Source organism: Hyposmocoma kahamanoa, unplaced genomic scaffold, assembly GCF_003589595.1.
Source record: "Hyposmocoma kahamanoa isolate Upper Pololo Valley unplaced genomic scaffold, ASM358959v1 78, whole genome shotgun sequence".
NCBI classification, from domain to species: Eukaryota; Metazoa; Arthropoda; class Insecta; order Lepidoptera; family Cosmopterigidae; genus Hyposmocoma; species Hyposmocoma kahamanoa.
In genome coordinates, this window is record NW_020653945.1 from 9,162,199 (window position 1) to 9,183,610 (window position 21,412).

The following is a 21,412-nucleotide window of genomic DNA, read 5'->3' on the forward strand; positions in this document are numbered from 1 at the left end:
TATAACAGTGCAATAAAGATTTGATATTTAACATATTTTTAGTTGTGTGAAAACCTTAATTAGGTGTGACAAATCGTTAAGACTTTCTATCAAAATAAATATCATCATGCTCGTGTGCGATCCCTGCGCGGTCAGTTGTAGTAGGAATAAAACCGAAATCGTTCTCTGGGTGACCAATAATGAATACAAAACACAAATATTTTACACATGGAATAATAAAAATCCCAGTAACTACAACAAAGCGCCACATACCATTGTAAAGTAAACATATTATTCTATAATTCTTGCCATATTTTATTTCTGTTCATATGGGTATAGTTTTTACACTTTAGTGGGCCATGATCTTTGTCTTCTGTATTTAGGTAGATGTAAGTACGTTAAAGATGAAATTGGCTTGAAACAGTGGCCTTAAACCATCGTTCACTAATAATGCAATAAAGAAATCATACCAAAATGAATTTTACAGCTCACAGGTTAAAAGTTACACTTTTCTTTTTATCTATACAGAATCAAATGGTCCGTTATGGGGTCAGGTAACATAGGGCATCGGTTGTACTTATTACGTATGTATATTATTTCGTTAAGGTGTTCAGTTTGGTGTTGTATAGGATTTTTTAAATAGTCTGTACCAAAAAAAAGTGTCTTCTTTATAGTTGAATTTGTGTTGTAGATGTGACGTGTTTATTAATTTTTCAACCCCGCCATTAATTAGAAAATCATTCAATTATTTATTGAGTGCTGATGCACTATTTTAGACTAGACGCGTGAGTAATTACAACACATTAATTCGCGAAATTGAATCATGTGTGATATCACGTCACAAGGTTCACTCCTACCAAGCTCTAGAATGCTTTAAAAATGAGTTTCCCAGAGGCTTGTAGTGATCGTTGATCCGTGTCAGTGCGCTGGTAAAGGTACCTTACTTTTTGGAACATTTACTTTGCAGACGCATAAATTACTTTGCTCGCCGCGATCATTTTATTCTTGTTCGCGGCAAGTCCACGGGCTGCGTATAAAGATACTAGCAATATAGCTGTCTCGCTCTTGCAAATAGTGTAGGCCTTCTGATTGGTTGATTGTGTATTCAACACTTTTAGTATACTATTCAGAGCTATTAGATTATATTATAAATATAGCTGCATTTGCAACGACAAACTCATTCTGGTTTCTAACCTCATCATCAGCGTCTCACTGAAAAGTACCTACAAATACTCAATACCTAAACCACCACCGAAGAGCACCTAAAACTTGTTACACATTTTAGTGGAAGAATGAATGAAGTGATTCTAAACTTCGCCATAAGGTGCCTTTACCCTTTAAATTGACACATTTATTATAAATTAAAATACATTAGAGCTCCTACAATGGAAGCGTTAATGTCATCAATTCCGTGAGTGCTAAAAGTATTAAGTCGCTAAGCTTATCAATTAAAATGCATAAATGCGAGAGTTCGGTGCTGCTTGAACAAAAAACATACGTGTAAAAATATGTTCAAGCGGCAAAGTACTCTCATATTAATGGTCCTTCTTTTACGTTTTGATATAATAACACACACTGTGCATACACAACCTCAGCTCACTAACTACGACTAACTCGTTTTGTTTATTCGTTGGAATCTGATATAAAGCGCAGACAGCTACTTAAAATCGTTTGGAAGAAGACTCAATAACTGGAAAATTTATTCAGTCTTTGAAACAGTAACGGAGTCACCACATTTATCCACACGAAATCGCATTAAGCAGGAGAGAAAAAGCTTTACGTCTTTGTAATAAGAGCGTAAAAGACATTGTGCGTTTCGCAACGGCGGTTTTTTCCGCTTTTATTGCTTTTTAGCTTTTCTAACTGGCTCAAGCCGATTCCACGTTAATGAGTGTGGTGATGACCCTAATACGTTTGGAATACTTAACATAAAGTAAAAATTCCGCATACAATTTAAATCTTAAGATAATTAATATCAAAAATAAAACTAAAAAATAATACAATGTTTAAATAATAAATTTAAAAATGACTTGTAAAAATAATGCCTATTCTTATTATACTAATAAAGTATTTATTGCGAGCGCTATAAAATCTCATATATGTATGTATATCTATAAATATAGGGTTTTACTCTATTAGTGAACGTCATGAAGAATGTATGTACCCCATCGAGTATATAACCAGAAATAGAGACGAAATAAGGGCCATATATTCCTGGTAACACATTAGCGATACAGTTCTTATAAATATCAACTCTCGTTTGCACTGAAATATAGACAGGCCAGCTACTGACCTGTGTGTACGTCTCCGTATATTCCAAAAAATATTCTGTATTTATTGAATAATAATAATATCTCTAACAATGCCGTGCTATTCTATTCAGTGGTTAAAAAACAGCAAAACTTCTACTTACAAAACAAATGGAATTACATTTCATCGGTAATTAAATATGTAATTTTGCAATTTTTGTCCATTATAGCAAAGCTCAAGTTACATGGTCGATTTGAAGTGAAACAGTTGACGACACTCATTGATGACACTCGTCAATTGTTTCGAACTTTGGCTAGCCAATCGAAGCGTAGTTGTCACAGTAATGATATGGCAGAATAGTTTTCAAACAAATTAAATAACATTTCGTCTCTATTTCTGGTTATATACTCGATGACGTACCTTAAAGAATAGAGAAATGTTTTTAGAATTATTCAAGAACATGTTGTATGGTAGGTTAAATGATCGAGATTTCATAAAGCACTTCGCCATGAATATAGAAGCCTGTTTATGAAACAAAATCACATTACTATTGTGAAAGAGCGTTTCAAACGTATGACGCCGTACGCGCATTCGTCGTAGAAGCTGACAGTGACCGCGTGCCAGCCTCAACGCGAGCCTTCCCTATAGGGCAAAGGTCTCGCGAGTCGATCTAACGTACCGGTCGATATTGTGCAAGAGCAGTCTTTTTATTGAATTGTACAATGATTTATACATACAATATCGTCGCCTTACTTTCTCAAACTCGTATCTTAAAGCATAAAATTACAGAAATGCAAAAAATGGATTGCATATACAATTTTTGCAGGCTGATTTAACTTCACGTTTCCTTCATATTCACACACGGGCTTTTACCTATTCTCAAGGTAATGTATCCAAATTAACATCAGTGACAATATATGTAAAATAAATCGAAAATTTTGCCATCACCTGAATAATCACTCTTTATAAGATACGAGTTTGAGCAAGTAAGGCATCGACATGGTATAGAACAGTTTATGACTTGTTTTCAATCATACCTTTTATCGAATTTATTTCAAAATGTCACTTATGTTTGACAATACTTCTCATATTTGATTTCAAATAAGACATAAACTGTCGCTTTCATTAATATTTTACAACGTTTTCTCGTTGTCCTACTAGTGGTACAAAATAGTTTTCTATGTCATCCCACTTGGACCACTAGGAGGAATTATTTCTCGTAGTCCCACTACTTTTTCTCTATTGCTTTCTCTCTACGCATTAGATGAGGATAATTTTTGCGAAGCTGTAGTATATGTATAACACATATCGGAAGCACACTATCATCATAGTCAGGTGGAGTAAAAAGAACATACTTTATTTTCAATTAAATGGAACAACAGATGTCTCATAAGAATTTTGAAGTATTCTTGCCTTTGTTTATCAGCTTTAAATGTTTTCATTTTCATCATTACGCTAAATTCAACACTTACGTTTTTGCCGAAAATGTGCAAATTGTATATGGAACAGTTATCGTATTTCTTTTAAAACCAATGTATACTAAGTGTCCATAAGATTTCATAACTGTCAAATTTGTTTTTTCCGCCGATGCTCCAATCATCGCAGCGACATCTCCTAAAAATCGTTTAAACTAATTTCTTTGCCCGTTTTATCTTCTATAGTGCTAAACTCATTAGATTATGAGTTAAGGCTATAGTTTCCTCTACACCCGATGTCCTTTTTTACCCCACCTAACCTTACCTACAGCAGTGGGACTACGAGAAACAAGCCTCTCTTGCTTATGATGGCATCATAATGCATTGATTAATACACATTTTTCATTACTTGCATTAGGAACTAACCATAATAGCACAAAGATAGTATATATTATTGATATTACATTATTTTATTTTCTTTGTTTAATATAAGAATCAATCAGTATGGGAGTTGTAGTTGTTTAGGTATTTTAAGCTAATACTAGTTATTTTTTTAACTTATCCTGGATCCGGGGTGAAACCATAAAAAATAACACCCTTAAGAGATGACTGTGTTAAGTAGCCTAGAATAGCCACTACGCAAGATCACATACGGAATTGGTGCCATGGGTGTCTTTGTAAAAATACAATTGAGTGGTATGAATGTGGCGCTCCCCGGATGTCTGTATTAAGTCGACAATAGTTGCCACTGATTTATGTCATCAATATAGTTCAGAACAGTTTATCAGGTGTTTTCATTCATTCCTTTCAATGTTTGTATGATAATTGTAAGTGCGTGTAATACTGTTACTTGTAAAGCGCGACTGCTTTCTTCACTTCGACGTTTCTATCCTATAAGTCTTGCAATCGGCTCATGTTCGAAGTCAATAGAACTACATCTGGAAATAATAATAAAAAATACATTTTTCATTTATTTTATATTGGAATTGCATGATTTAATACCGTTTAATACGTCGGGGGACAAGACGTAGGCTGGAGTTCCACCCCTATGTTGTGAATATTACAAGCGTTTCGCTTTGACATTTATATGATGAACCAGCAGATCTTACGAATTTTTCTACAAGCACTTTGAAAGAGCGAAAGGCACGGTATTCATAATCATAACAAACTAGTGGAGCAATTTCACAAAATAGTAGTTTACGTGACTGTTACATAATGAAAAGCATTAAAATACAAGTGTGTGTTTCACATCACACGAGTGTTTTAATGCCTAATTATGTACAGTTACATAACCTGCTTTATCTATACACATATTATAAGCTCTCTATGCAAAATTTGGCGGCAAATATTTTTTTTTTTTCATTCATGCCACGCAACCGTAGTTTTTTTTTCATTCATAGACAAATTTGAGTCGGCCCCAACTATGAAATTGTTCGATATCAAGTAAAAGTCTAGCGGCCGCCATTAAAAAACTAGAATAGAACGTCTGGAATTTGTCAAAATTACTTACTCTTGACCATTGACTTACAAATAAATGGACGACGGGTCTAATACAAAAACCACGAAAAAAATGTCCCAAGTTAACCTATTCGAAATTTAAATTGTAATGTCATCGCAGTATGGCGCTGTCAGTCGAACAAATGAAGACTAAAGCGGAGTTTGGCGCTCTGTATACGATTTTAGCGCCTTACAAGTGCGGACACTTTTTAGCGCAGACCCGACGTCCATATAATTGTAAGTCAATGCTCTTGACATTAAATTTCGAATAAAACTTTACTTCGGCTGATATTAGAATTGAGGTCGAATCAAATTGTTTGCTTTTTCAGTTCGAAATTTGAACGTAATAATAAAATGTGATAATATCATTAATATAGTACGAGTACTAGGTTGTCTGGCAGAAATGTGTTAACTTACCTACAAAAATGTAAAGGAGCTCTTTAATTAGTACATAACTAACTAATCCGCACCAGGTTTAGAAGGTCACTCTTCGATTACGTATTGCTTCAAGGGATTGAACGACTTGCTGTTCATGTGTGAGGCGTTATGTGCCATTTCGTAACCCCACAAATCCATTGCTTCTTTGCATGTCATCTGAAAATTTATTATAATTTACTTTTTAGTGTGTATGTCGTACCGGTTAAGGTCGTTTTATATAAATATTTTTAACCTGAGGCTCAACTTACACTGTGATCCAAGCGCACTAATGCGAGCGTCGTCGCGCGTCGAGGCGCATCGGCAAGCGTTGTAGTTGAAACCGACGCGACGCTTCGATTCTGCGCCAGTGTGAGTTGAGCCTAACGCTCATTTAATATAATTTTACTTAATATAAACTTTTTCCATAAAATAATTCACTTAATACATATAACAAATGTTTAATATAAACTTACATTCTATAATTTCATTTTTGATAACAACCATTAACCCTAACACTCATTTTAAATAATATAATTGTAAGTCATAAACCTCCGTTTACACATAGAATAATAAGCTGAAATACATTTGACCTAAAACGTGTTGGGAAACGCATACAAACTCGGATGCATTTTCGTGTACTAACCAAACCTACTTAAGGAATGACACACATGTTCTATACTTCGTTTCAATCCATTTTGAACAAAAAGTAAACAAACAAGTCACTGTCCCGACCTCAGACGGTTTATGATGATGGCCAATTGTAACGCCAACTACAAATCGATTAATTAATTGAATGAATCGATTTGTTCAATTGAGTCATACTAGCGGTTTTCATTACATAATCTATATAAGCATATTTAAAATTTCAATTTAAATCCTCCTTCAAATCCTTACACTTAGATACTCGTTCGATTGCGATTGAAATGTTCGATTTAATAATCGATTACTAAACTTTAATTGATTGAACCGAATGTCTTTTTTCGAACAGCACTATGCAACCATAGGCAAGTCACAGAAGTATAAATGAATAATAACCTCACTTTTGGACTACCATTTTTCAAATTCGATTTTATGATGCTATTCAAATGAATATTGTTGGAAAAAGTGATGATATATTAAGTTGAAATCTTCTAAATATACGTGAAAGTGTTACTTATTCGATTTATTGAGCGATTGCTTTAGAATTTTAACCAAACAAGTTTGTTTACTTTTAGTTCAAAATGGATTGGAACAGACTATAGATACACGTAAACATCTCGTAAAAAATATCTAAATAGATAATTGATAAAATTATTGTTACGTAAAAAGAGTTTTATACATAATGTGTGAAATGATACAAAATTATAATATGAAAATGATATAAAATTAAGTTAAAGGAAGTGTATTTAGTCCATGTGACAATAATATTCAATGAGAAATATATGTATTGAAATTAATTTATTTGTTATTCACACGAATTATGCACATCACCCTATGCACATCACTTAAAATATAAATCGTGATTAATCGACGTAAGGTAATTTACCTAATGTAAGTATTAATTAGTTACAGCAACGTCTATAGTGGAACTATAAAAAATGCGATATTTATAACGAAATTAGGTACAATTAATTGGTTAAAACGGCATCAAAATAACATAAGATTCAAATAATGATCTAATCAAATTGTGATAATTATTTCACCTCATCGAGTATGTAACCAGAAATAGAGACGAAATAAGGTCCATCCATCCTTGGCAACTCTCCAGGTAAATGGGCCTTATCACTTTTAAAAAAAAAATAGTGATGCGCGATTGTGAATGATTTCGATATTCGACTAGTTAGTAATCGCCAATCCTGTCATTCGAATATCAAATTAGTAACCTATTAATTTTCGTATTCGAATGATTTGAATGATCATTCATTACTAATTAGTAGTACTAATTCATAGATTCCATAGAGCATTTCTGCTCGTGATCATCTAGCCCTCTCTGATATATGATAAACACTGTAAATGTGACGGGGACAGGGATATTTTGTGGTATGGATATGATGAATGAGGTGTTCCGATATAATAATCATTCGACTCGTGCACCTGACCGAATGGCAGGGGCATTCGGTAGTTAATCATTCGACTCGACTCGAGTCGAATGATTGTGCATTCTCGAGTCGAATGATTGTGCTTGGATCCGACTTAGGCGAATGATTTGCCCATTCGAATGATTAGTATTAGTAACATTCAAAGTCGCGCATCGCTAACTGAAATAGAACAGCGCCAACAACTGACCTGTGTGTACGTCTCCATATAATCCAAAAATATTCTGTATTTATTGTAATAAAGGTAATATATCTAACTATGGGGGGCTGTTTCATTCGGTGGGCGGGAAAAATAGCAAAACATCTAATTACAAAACAAACGGAATCACATTTCATCGGTAATTAAATACGTAATTGAAATTTTCGTCCATTATAGCAAAGCTCAAGTTAAACTGGACAATTTATAGTGAAACAATTGACGACACCCGTCAATTGTTTCGAATTCGAGCTGGTCAATCGGAGCGCAGTTGTCACAACAATGGTTACGCAGAATAGTTTTCAAACAAATTAAATGACATTTCGTCTCTATTTCTAGTTATAAACTCGATGTCTGACCTGCTTATGAGCAGCACAAGAAATATTTTACAAACTCACCTGTATTTCTTCCACGTGATTGTAATCGAGGGCAGTTTTCCATTTAAAAGGTACGTCACGTGACACCCTGAAAGTGGAGCTGGGGCCACCGACATTCTTGTTAGTGTGCGAGTTAAGGAATTTCATTACCGAGGGCGTCATGTTCAAACCTAAAAATTTGAACAGCTCCTTCACTGTTTCGTTGACGTTCAAAGCTAGATCTTCGTAACGCAGCACCCTGTAGAAACAATCTAATTTAACAATAAAGTACATTATAAAATATTATGATATATGAATACTGTGGAAAAATAATTGTAACTTAATATTAAAAAAAAACGACATCAAAAGGTCGTGGAATTACATCTATTAAGAAAGCCCAGTATGCTGGAACTAGGATCATGGAACTCAAATGGGGTTGGGCGGGACGCATAGCAAGGCAAGGTGAAATTAGGCTGTGGATGATGACGATGATGCCAAGTTTTATTGAAATCGGTCACCGGAAAGTGCGCGAAATTGGATTCATCCCCTAGTTGCCACCCTTAGAGATTTTCTTCAAATTTAAATGAGATCAATACCGAGGTACCCTCTTTCTAACAAAAAAAAGAATCATCAAAATCGGTACACAAATCGTAAAAGTAATCGCGTACACAAAAAATAGTCGATTTGAGAACGTCCTCCTTTTTTGAAGTCGGTTAACAATAATTAAATTGTTGCGTAAGCGACTCTGTCCTAAGGGATATTATCTCGTGATCGCGGTAACAGATATCACGAGGGTGTTCTTTGAGGATAGTAATTAGTAGAATTCAAAAATGTTGGTTAGGTAAGTGTATAAATGTAACATCCTGGGGTATGAGCTTAAACAACTTTAATACATATTTAAATTGCAGATGTCGCCACTTGGGTAAAATGTAATAATATGAATCTCGAAAACTTGAAGTATATCATACTAAATAAGAAGTATAAAATCTAAGAAAACAAAATGCAAAACATTTTAGGAATGTTCAATTAAAATTCAGTTATAATTATAATAATTGATGAATCGAAGGCTTTTCAATGATATACTTTTTAATTTGTTACTTTGCAATAAATTGAGTAGCGTTGAATTTTACATTAAAATCTTAAAAGTACAGACTCAGCTTTCGTTTTTATTATATCTTATTGTATATGAAATCAACGCCTGGAAAAGAGCAATTACATTGACTAAAATGTGGCATCTTTTGGCCTTTTCGAATATTATTACAATCGCGGGTTTGCTTAATACCATTTCATGATCAGTGTTAAGAATCAAGATAAGCGTCCCAATAAACTGAGTTACGGCTGCGACATTTTTTTGTATGAGATTCGGTATCTGTAGTAGTATAGTATTATATTATCTGTGGTAATATTATTTAAATGAAAAATAAAAGTGTTATAAAAAAATATTGTTAAATGTTAATGCTTGATGTTATTGACATAATACAATTTGCCACATTAACAAAATAAACTGGAACTAGAGCATGTTATTGTAGCATATCAAAGTTCAATATAGTATGCAACCGTACAATGCAGACTAGATAAGGCATACGCAACTGCCAAAAGTTGTAAACCAATTTTTATAGTACAAGTAGTAGTAGTTTTCTGTGGTTTCAATTATTAAAGCAAAAGATAAAAGTCATGGCAATGAGAGGATAGAGAGCAGTTATTAAATATGTATACTACATATTCTATTATTTATTTTACTACCACTTTCCCTAAAATACACACATCAAAAGTGTCTAGGGATCAAGTACGTTTAAGAGTATTGCTGCAATTAGGGTTAATTATATTAACTTTTCTGTATCGCTATTGATACTTTTTAGTGAGTTTTAACATTTAAATAAGGAATATTGTTTAAAATTCGATAATAAGAAGAAAATCGATTGTCAATGTGGTTTTGTATAAAAATGAGTTATAGCGTTTTGACAAAATCATTTCAATATCTGCATCGGAACCGAAACAATTTACATTATTATGGAGAGACGACATCATTTAACCCGAGAAGTGATGATGCGAGCCGTCGGAATGTTGGAAGCTGGTTCCAGGCAACGTGCTGTGGCTTTCACTCTTAACACTACCCAGAGCGTCATAAGTCGCCTCTGGACGCGCTATCGCATGACGGGCAGCGTGGCCGAGCGACATGGAGGACGATCTCGCATCACGACTCGCAGACAGGACCGGTATATCCAAAATACTGCTCGACGGAATCGTACCATGACCGCCATGATGTTGGTTACGAGGCTCCACAGCTCCTCAGGCTTGCTAATAAGCGATCAAACAATCCGAAATCGTTTACGTGAAGTGGGTCTGCGATCCCGAAGGCCGCTCAGAGTTCCACCTATTGCACCCTGCAATCGCAGGACCCGTTTACGATGGGCTCGCAAACACAGAAACTGGGAGGAAGAAGACTGGCGCTATGTGTGCTTTTCGGATGAATCCCGCTTCGGTATGAGACCGGATACAAGACGTACTCGAGTTTGGAGAACATCTGGACGTCGTGAACGTTTGAGATATTGTCAGGAAGTTCATCCATATGGTGGGGGAACAATAATGATATGGGCCGGTATTTGGATCGGCGGAAGAACCGATCTCATTTGGATCAGGGGTAACCTCAATGCTCAAGTTTACGCAGAGAGGATTGTTTCAGATGTTATCATCCCTTTGCGAGGCCAGTTGGGTGATTCATTTCAACTAATGCATGACAACGCACGTCCACACACGGCTAGAGTCGTTACACGCATTCTTGCCGAATCTCGTATCAACGTTCTGCCGTGGCCTGCTCAATCGTCAGACCTCAATCCAATTGAGCACGCATGGGATATGCTTCAAAGAAGAGCTGTGCCGAGTATGCATACCGTACATACTCTACAACAATATTTTGACTTGTTACAAAACACATGGGCGGCCATTCCTCAAAGTGATTTTGATGAACTCATCTTAAGCATGCCAAATCGCTGTAATTGTGTGATTCGTGTTAATGGTGGAAATACAGATTATTAATTTTCTTATCTTTACAATAAAAATGAGCAAAATCATCATTTTCGCCATTTTTTTGTCATTTAATTGACGCCGTTAATTTGAGTTTTTTCCCACAATTTGCAAAAACATCAATTTTAGTTTATTTTAATTAAATACAGGGGTAAACGGTTAAATAAAACATAAGCATTAAAGTAAGAAGTCGTCCTGGAAGACTGGATTTGGTAAATATTGCTTAAATAATTTTTATTTCAAAAATATTCACTTGATCCCTAGACACTTTTGATGTGTGTATTTCAAGATAATAATACTGTGAACTTTATGGTGACAGAACATGCCTTAAATATAAAATAATATTTTCTGAACTTCATCTAACAGGCCAGTTTTCCTTCAGTTTCAGGTTTTCCTTAAAAAGGAAGTCATAAAGTTAGATAAATGGACTAACGGGGTCGCTAAACCTTTATTTGCCAAGTATCATACAATTATATTTATTTATATTGACGACGTCTGTGGTCGAATTGCCGGCACACCGGTTTTCATGGTGTTGCCATCTCTGAGCTCCTGGGCTCGATCCCCGGCCTTGTCAATGTACAAAAGCTGTAGAAAACTAACTTTTCTATATTGTCTCGGGTCTGGGTGTTTGTTATACCGTTATTGTTTCAGATTTCCTTATCACAAGGGCTTTAGTTACTTCGGGATCTGAGATCATCTAATATTTATTATGAGAATATGATCTGATTATGAAATGTTTGTCAAGTGTTTGGACAACATAAGCTAATTTTTACATTAAAAAGTTTTAGATTTCCGTAATAGTTTTTTCAAGTATTATACAAAAATAGGTGGAGGTGAGATGTAATGTTGTTAAATATTAAGGGAGATGCCACACGGACGTTGCGTCGTCGCAACTGCGTTGTACTACATATGATTGAGAACGACATGCCACACGGTGCGTTGAAACAGCGCGCGGTGATGGAATGCGTGCACATCGGGTAAGAGGCCAGGAGACGAAGGGGGAGGGGTGTTGCGGTGCGACGACGGCACGCCCGTATGGCATCGCTTTAATACCGGGTTCACGAGTTTTTCACTTGCGTTTTTCGCTTGGTTGCGTTGGCTAGGTACACGGCGTAGAAATCTGCCTACCGCGCAAAGGCGTTCACGAGTCTTCCGCTTTGCGTTGCGGAGAGATTTGCGTGCATGCGCGGCGCCTTTCCTTTGAATTGGTTGTAGTGGACGCTGCTACTCTGTGATTGGCCAGTGGTGCTGTCCTCCGCAAACGTTCCTTGTTGCTTGCGTGGAAATATTAAGCTTGCTAGACATCAAACTCACGCAACGCAAACAAATCCAACGCGTTTGCTTTTCGTGGCCGGCACAAGCGAGCGACTCGTAAACAGTCCTACCTGCGCGTACGCGACAGATCTTTGCGTATGCGCGAACCGAGTCACGCAAGCAACAGAAAAACGCAAGTGAAAGGCTCGATGAGCCCGGAATAAGGGCGCCTACAAATTACCTGTCTGTTGTGCTTCAGTCATTTTTTTACTAATTGTGACAGCAAAAGCGGCGAACGCTTGTCAGGACTGTGGCACCACTGCAGCGCAAATTTGAAAGCGCCCTAAACTTGAAACCATTTATTATATAACATACGTTAGACGGTCAGGGTATGCCTTCAGTAGTCGACTAGCAGACACATAGTCGCTAATCATATCAGCACACATGAGCTCCGGATTCCAGCAGTCTGGATTTGGTGGGCAAAAATCTCGATGTTGCCTCGACTCCATCACTCCTCTTGGATCCCTTATCATGAGTATCACTTTGAATTTCAATCTGTAAGGAATATATTAAAATTTTAATTAAAAAGATAAAAAAAGATACTTAAGAAAAATAGACTTGTATAATACTGCTCTTCATGCCATAACTGACGCATTAGCATATCGGGACTTTGAAAATATTGGCACCTAAATTTTTTTTGCTAGTAAAAATGTTAATTACGCTGAATGTCCTTGACAAAAACTGAAACTAAATAAGATATAAAAAATCAATTACAGGGGGTTGTAAATCTCATTTCGAAAATCGCAGACATGTTAATAACTTAATCTGGGCCCCAGAGTGCCTTTGAGTGATAAGTTTAAAGAGACTAACATTCTTACACTAACGTCACAGTGCATTTATGAAAATGTTGTTTATGTTAAGAAAATATTAATTTTTTTATGAAAAATAGTGACAGACATATCATTAATACGAGAAATAAAAATAAACAGCTGTTCTTGACAGTCGTCTTCATAAAGTTGAAATTCATTTGTGGGGCAACGTATACGCTTCTATAATAAGATTCCGATTGATACTCAATATTTGCCACTTAAAGCTACTTATTGTGAAACAAAAACTTTATACTAAAGGTTAAATAACCTTATCATATAACTTCTGCGTACTCATTTAGCTCTTTCAGGTATTCTCGATCTAAGGTGTTTAAATTAAATATTGTAATGATAAACGTATTCAAATGTATACATATTTACAAACAGCAACCCCTAGAGTTTCTTGCTCATTCTTCTCATTGGAATCTGCTATACAAATGAGCAGTAGAGTTTAATCAGTATGACGATTTCAAGTGTAATTTGTTTACTTATGAAATAAAGATTATTCGACTTTGCTTCCGTGCGTTCGGCCACGGCTACCATGCTGGACTGCCACGCAGAGGTCCTGGGTTTGATTCCCGGGAAAAATATGTTGCTTTATATCACTCGTGATTTTGGGTGTAATTTGTGGTTGTCTATGGATGTGTCCATGACACTCGCGATACAGGGTTTCCCTAGTGCGGGAGTATGAATGTGTTGCGTAGCGTTAATTTCGGTAAAAATATTGATTACGTTAGTTATGATAAGGAGCACAGAATAGGTAGTAGCTTTCTATGCAAGTTTGTTCATAGTAGCTACTACAAATGAATACCATAAACCAATGCCACAATATCAACATTCTTTGTTGAACCATGAACATACACAAGATTAGTCAGTTACTTAAACCTGTGCCGTCCACCTTGCTTGTTGTTTAAAGCTAAATTATACACAAAATTCTTGAAGGTCAAGACGCAAATTTCTTACTTATAAGTTTGAATGCTACTAGCAGTAGGCTCATTACATAACCTTGCATCATCATTGAGCTATGTGCATCTATAAAAACATAATAGCCGTCTTCCTTGTACATTGTAAACAATAGAACTTGTACATACATTACTTAATAGTTTTTGTTAATTATCCCTACAAATTCAAAATAGGGAAATTGTTTGTTGAATTTATTAATTACATTAATAGTTAGTGAGCTAAGAGCATGTAGGACAGGTGACGTCATCGATAGGCAGTCCACTCTGTCAAGGTACAAGTAAAAAAATACCATCGCACAATAAACACTACTTTTGAATCAATATTTTTCATTTCCATCATTGAATTCACCTCATCAAGTGCTCTACGAAATAGGTATGTCATCTTGCGTCATAGAAACTTGCAAAAAAAAATCTCTGCTACATCCTCCTTCTTCTTTCTTGCGCCATAGAAACTTGCAAAGTCTCCGCTACATCCAGTCTAGCCAAGTATGGAATTACATTCCATAGATTGATTTCATTTACCGATTATATAGAAAATATTCGAAAACATTTTACATAAACATGCCTATGAAGTTCCTTAATTACTGACAGGCAAAAAAATGCAATACTTCATGGACGCTGTTTTTTTCGTTATAACGCACACGCACACATTCTCATCGTACTGTACTGTACCTAGAATAAAAACTTGTAAAAATTACATAACACATAGGCCAATACATTTTTACAAATTTTAGTAGAAGTAGATCTCCTTGTGAAAGAGTTCGTCGAGGAAAGTACTGCCACCTTACCTATTTCTGCCGCCAAGCAGAAATATCAGCATTACTGTATTTCGGTTTTGAAGAGTAAGGGTGCTGGTGAACATGCTGGCACATGAGACTTGTCAGCTTATGTCTCAGGGTGACGGGCGCAGTGACAGTGCCCCTCAGATCTTTGCGATTTAAACCTCTGAGTGGCACTGCAACTGTTATGGACAGGCGTGTAGCTTTACCATCGTACGTACGACTTGTTCGTTCCGTCACTTAATATTATAAAAAAAAATACACAAAAATTACAAAAGTATATTCTCGATTTACAAAAGCCATTGACCTACCAATAAATGGACGTCTGGTTCGCGCTAAAAAGCGTCCGCAACTATAGGGCGTTAAAATTGCGTGTGCCCAGGTTAACCGCTTATCAAGATGCATGCCCAGATATTAGACATAGTCTTATAACGGAAGAGGTTCACCGCCCATGGTCACGGATGTGCATTCTCCTTTGCGTAATGTGAAAGTTACGTGAACAGATTTGGAGGTGCTGGATTTTATTAAAAAAAAAGGTTTAATGAAATTTTGAAAAAAAATTCAATGTCTAACTAAATTGTTTAGATCAAGCAGTCACATTCATTACGAAATGATACTTTACTCAAATAATGTGTTATAAAATCATCGACACCATCACGGCGATAATGTTTCAACTGCATATTCATGAGAATCGATTTTTTTTATAGGCCTATTCTGTGTACGGACATGACATGATTGTGTGTTTTATAAAAATCTGTGAATTTGTAAAAATAAGCTAGTGTTGTCGACTTTTGTTTCTGTGAGACCATAATGCCACAACTCAATATTGCATTTGAGTGCACTTGTTTGCTTGTAGTATTACCTCCGACGCTCTAAAATTGGCCGAAAGTTTTGTTTGAGAAATAACAGGCAGGGTTTCTCAATCATCAATCACTAGGGTGTTTTTTAAAGGAAATTTGCACATTAAATTATTAATTCAAAAACTAAATAAATTACAAATCATTGCCTTACTTTCTCTAACTCGTATCTTAAAGCACAAAGTTACTGAAACGGAAAAAAAATGGATTATATATACAAATTTTGCAGGCTGATTTCACATCATATTCACACACTAGCTTTTACCTATTCTTAAAGTTTAGCATCCAAATTAACACTCTTGATAAGAAATTTAAAATAAATAGAAAGTTATGTCATCTCCTGAATAATGGACTCTTTATTAGATAGGAGTTTGAGAAAGTAAGGCATTGAAATGTCAATCTGCAAAGTGGGCTTCTTTAGGTAGACATAAATATGAGTCAGCAGCAGGTTTTGCCACATTTTTGTTTGTTTATAGGCTTTATTGCTGACAACTTACTCACTAACTTATCTAACACATTGTATGACATGCATATTTATGAAATATTACTTATTTATTATTACTCAAATTTGTTGACTCTGTACCTTTAGCTTGTCCTAAAACATAGGCATGAGATTCCCATTCCAGAGATTTCCATTTCTCCCTATCTTTTACTGTTTGCCTGCATGCTCCTCCAGCAACGTATTTATAATACCATTAATTATGGTAAAAGTTGACAAGACACAGGGCACATAGTGCATTTAAATACACTCCCGGACTCATAATTCGAGCTACCTAGCATTTTTATCCTAATAAAATTTAATATAAAAATATAGTTAGCATAGAAGAAAAAGTTTTCTCCAATATTTTTATTTCAAATTTTCAATAAGGACTTAAGGAAATGACATTTGGTATAACAAGTTTCAAAGTTGCATAATAGCATTTTTGAGCAATCAAGCATAGTTTAAGCTAAGCATATAGAAAATGCAAGGTGGCTCGAATTACGTGTAACCTTTGAAGGCTTCTGTGGTTGCGTGGCTTGCACATCGGTTTTAGCGGTGTCGTCATCACTGAAGCCCCTGGTTCGATCCCCGGCTGGGTCAATGTAGAAAAGCTTTTCTTATTATCTCAGGTATAGGTGTTTGTGGTACCATCATTGTGCTTTATGCACAAGCACTTTAATTACTTACTTTGGGATTGGAGCAATGTATGTGATGTTTAATATTTATTTATCTAATGTAAAGTTAGATATTAGCTATTCTATCTTGAGATTAAATTTATTTGCAATAATTTGAGAATCAATAAATTAATTGCTTTTGATATCTTTCCAGGCTTCTAATACACCCTTATCTTTGTAGATTAGCCACATCGGTATGCCAATGATAGTACTCAGTCAATTTTATACACTATAACAATCTGTAATATATCGGAAAATGTAAATAAGTTGATTTTGAACAATCCACTTCACTCATTCTCTAGAACATATAGTTAAAGGTATCAAGAAACTGTAACAGGCATAATATATTGAAAACCACAAAACTTACTCTTTATCCTCTAATAATTCACGAATGAGTCTTAACCTGATGCGGACAACTTTCATGCTCTGGAAGGGGAACAGCTTACATAATCTCGAAGTGAAGTTGCTATCAAAACACAGCTCTTTCTTATATTTACAATGGTCCCATAGTCGTATATTATGGGTGAATTGGTTCAAGTGCTCTTTCCCATAGTCAAAATATTCTTCCATATTATCAAAGTTGCATTTTAACATGTTTTTGATCGTGCTCATTGCTGACTTTGAATGAGGTGGACCTCTGATTTGAATAATATCGTAACGCAGTAAAGGCTCGTAGTGGTAGAAGTTGCCTGGCATAGCATTCAATATATCGCCGAGAAAAGTGGTTCCGGACCTCCAAGTAGAAATAATTATACTTCGTATCGGCTGTCCTCCTGTCTCTATTGTCAAGTCTTCTAATCGACGAACACCTGAATATGTGAAGTTATAATTTGCCAATTCTAATTTTATTTTCTCTTTAGTTTTGTTCAGTATTTTGTCTATGTCTGGCAATCCACTGGAAAGAATCGTAGGTATAACTTGTAGTTCTTCCTTTTCCGTTTTCATGTAGTTCTTGATGTTCCTGTGGCTTTCAAAGCCTGGGCGATAAACTGCGTTATCTGTAAATCGACTTCCAGCTAGTATAAGAAGAACACTGACACCGAACCCGAAACATATTAAATAGAAATTGATTCGCTGGAACATCACGGAAAATTGACTAAGACAACCGGCTGCTAAGGACTGCAGGGATGGAAGTAATTTATTTGTTACGAGCACTATCAACACACGTTCACTATCATTTTTGATAAAATTTTGGATGCGTTTGAATCATAATTCTGTAAAACTCATTTTTACGAAAACACCGCATTGCACCTTCACTCCATTATGAAATGTCAAATCACGTTTTAATTTTTGACAATTTGTGACAAAGGATCGGTTCCCAAAATGCCTATGAAAAAATATGACCTCGTAGAACAAGGTTTATTTCCGACATGAAATTAGAATGTATTACAAAAGTTTACGTTTATTTTTAACACTAGTACTAATTTTAATAATTGCTCTTGAAAACACGAGCAACACTCGCACGTCTATCACGGTGAGTGGATTCGCATACTGTGAGCTGAGGGACGGAACTGTAATATAAGATTGTTGTAGCAGATAACAATTATAGCATAAATAAAAGTAACAACAATAAATAAATCCGATATTTACACTGCAAATACAAACTACGAGCTTTTATGTAGTTATTTCTAAAGACGCTAGATGGCTTTGATCGATTTTGATTTTCCTGGAACGATAACTACCCTGCTGAATACGAATTGTCGTAGAAAAGTCAAACATTTACGTGGAAAGGTATGCATTTGCGAGACAGCCATCTATAACTTCGTTAATTATTGTAAATTGCCTTCCTTCCGGTATAGTTACGTATACCGGAAATAATGCAAAGGTCTCGTCCTAGTTGAAAAGAATGTGTTGGTTTCTAGTTGGCATCTTTAAAATATTTTATAACACCAGGGTTATAGGAATTGGACTAAATCCTATAATAGGAAATAAAACTATTTTCAAGTCGGGGTCAAGTTCCATGGTCACGGCTAACAGGCAGGCATCAAGGGCCTGAAACGTTAGTTTGAAAAAAAAACAGATATACATATGCGATTTAGATCCGAAGAAGTCATTCATTACCTGGTTTGCCACCCTTAGAGGTGGAATATTTTCTTGAAATTTAAATGTAACCACTACTGAGGTATGTACGTACCTTCTTTCCAACAAACAAAAAAAATATCAAAATCGGTTCACAAATACCGAACCGATATTAATGATGAGTTATCGCGTAACATTCATACAAAAAAAAAATAAAGAATTGACCTCCTTTTTTGAGTCGGTTAAAAAATTGTTTCATTTCCTATGTGTAGGTAATAACCGTGAAATATCTAAGAACACAATATTAATTCTATGATGTCTTCGAAATATCCTTTTTCATCTTTTTCAGACAGTAATTTTAGTGACAAAAGTGAAAGCATAATCAAGAGAACGTTTGCTTCCAATGTCCTGGATTCGATTACCATAGTGAGATCTGCATTACCTTACCCTTCATGCATCAAGCACTGTGGAGGACATCATCATCCTAAATCGTTCATATCGGAGAAGGTTCAAAAAACTATTTAATCCACATTGGACCAGTTTAGTAAGTCATAGCAAAATAAGAGAAGTATGGTAAGCCCGTACAAAGTAAAGTGACCGCCGCGCGCTGAGTATGGACGTAGACATTTGCACAATAATGAAAGGCGCGTTGGGACAACCAGAGAATTTGCGACGCGAGATTTGCGCACATATACAAGCCGCTCTAGTACTGTACAAACAGTGTGAACAGTATGGAGTTATCATACTTAATTTTATACTAACTTGTGGCCTGCAGGCCAACCCCGGCCTACGAAAGGTGTTAATCCGGCTCGCCAACGTATCTTCTAAAGTAGGAGTTTATACATACAAATTTGGATAACTTCGTCGATATCGACGAACATGATAACATAAGTAGGTATATATCACACTAGTGCTAGTGCTAGTGATAGCTATTACAATAGTATTGTAACTCTCAACATGTGAAACTCAGGATTATGCTATTGCTGAACGTAAAATTTCAATCTTTCCACGTCCAAACAACAGTCGGCGTCGTTAGTGGGGTGTATGAAAGGACAGTGCAATATGTTAACACATACACTAAATAACATAACACTGTAACACAATAGGTACATAATAGTAACAACTAAAAATATTCAAATAAAATGTGAAATTTCTTATGGCCCGTTAAGAAAAACAGTTTGTCTACTCCTGCCTTAGTAGGACTAGCTTATTTTCCTAAAACCTTAATTAGGAGAGGTTTGTCCAATAGTGGGATTTAATTTATGGGTTAGTTGATAGATACCTAAAATACGGGTATTTGGGTATTTTTAGTTAGCCACAAAGGTTTTAAAAACGACTATCTATACTTCGAAGATGGAGGAATAAAATATGTATTGCATTTGCTTTGCGTAAAGTTTTATTTCTTAAATGTAAACACGTAAGTGAATTTACAGTTAAGTTTCTACCGCAGCTAGTAAATAATTACACACAATAAATTTGTATTCGTACGTATTACGTGGGGCTCACTATAAGTATCCGGAATGAATAAGAAAAATGTACTATAAATGGTCAAAATTTGTTTATTGTTTCCCAAAAGATTCTCCGTTAGCGTTAATACACTTTTTCATACGAATGAACCAATTTTGAAAACATTTATGCCACTCCTCCGTGACAATCTCTGAAACGTATTTTTCATACCCTTTCGTTCGTTTGAATTCTGCAAACCAGCTATAAATAGTCGTCTTGCATGGTGCTTCATCGCCAAAAGCAGTTTGAAGCCGAGTGAAGCTCCACTGAGCTGTTAAACTACACTTAAAGTCGTAGAAAATCATACCACGAAAATTTTCACGAGTTACATATATGGTGATGTAGACAACCAATTTCTAAAATCACGCCACAATGTAAAAAGAAATGACAGTCAGATGAAACAAACTGTATTCTACAGCCAAAGAGTTCCATTTTCAAATGTTGTAATTACCTTTTAAATATTGTATAAGTAAGTGGCCTATTCCGGAAACTTATTGTGCGCTTTATGTATTATTGTCGGACTTAATACCTACTTGTAATGAAATGTTTTGATCGATGCAATTTTTATTTTGTACTAAGTTTATAATGATTTGTTATATTCCGACTCTACCATTTTCACTTATCATTGGCAGAAATAAATGCCTGTCATCAAAGTAATTTATTTAAAAGCCGTGATCGCTTCCTTTTCAGCGGAATCATATTTGTATCAATGATACATCATTACTTTTAGTAAGTATTATTATGTTTAGGGGGGTCAGGAGCGGTATTCTGTAATCATTGAGACTCGCTATTCGATATTCGTTAT

General features: G+C 35.5%; 1 protein-coding gene across 1 annotated transcript; it reads right to left on the reverse strand.

Moving 5' to 3' along the window:
• Positions 1-4,155: 4,155 nt before the first annotated feature.
• LOC113233171 (carbohydrate sulfotransferase 4-like) lies at positions 4,156-18,211 on the reverse strand. The gene is made up of 5 exons (XM_026468191.1): positions 17,450-18,211; positions 12,839-13,018; positions 8,228-8,444; positions 5,559-5,735; positions 4,156-4,582 (listed from the first exon to the last, which is right to left on the reverse strand). Exons 1-4 carry the CDS (start codon positions 18,163-18,165, stop codon positions 5,625-5,627), a joined length of 1,224 nt encoding a protein of 407 aa, XP_026323976.1. The 5' UTR covers positions 18,166-18,211; the 3' UTR covers positions 4,156-4,582; positions 5,559-5,624.
• Between the last annotated feature and the right edge of the window lie 3,201 nt (positions 18,212-21,412).

Coding starts and splice junctions, on each gene's coding strand:
- LOC113233171 (XM_026468191.1), bottom strand. CDS start 18,165: ATGTTCCAGCGAATCAATTTCTATTTAATATGTTTCGGGTTCGGTGTC. Junction 13,019..17,449: donor GAATTATTAGAGGATAAAGA/GTAAGTTTTGTG, acceptor TATTCCTTACAG/ATTGAAATTCAAAGTGATAC. Junction 8,445..12,838: donor GCATACCCTGACCGTCTAAC/GTATGTTATATA, acceptor TTGTTTCTACAG/GGTGCTGCGTTACGAAGATC.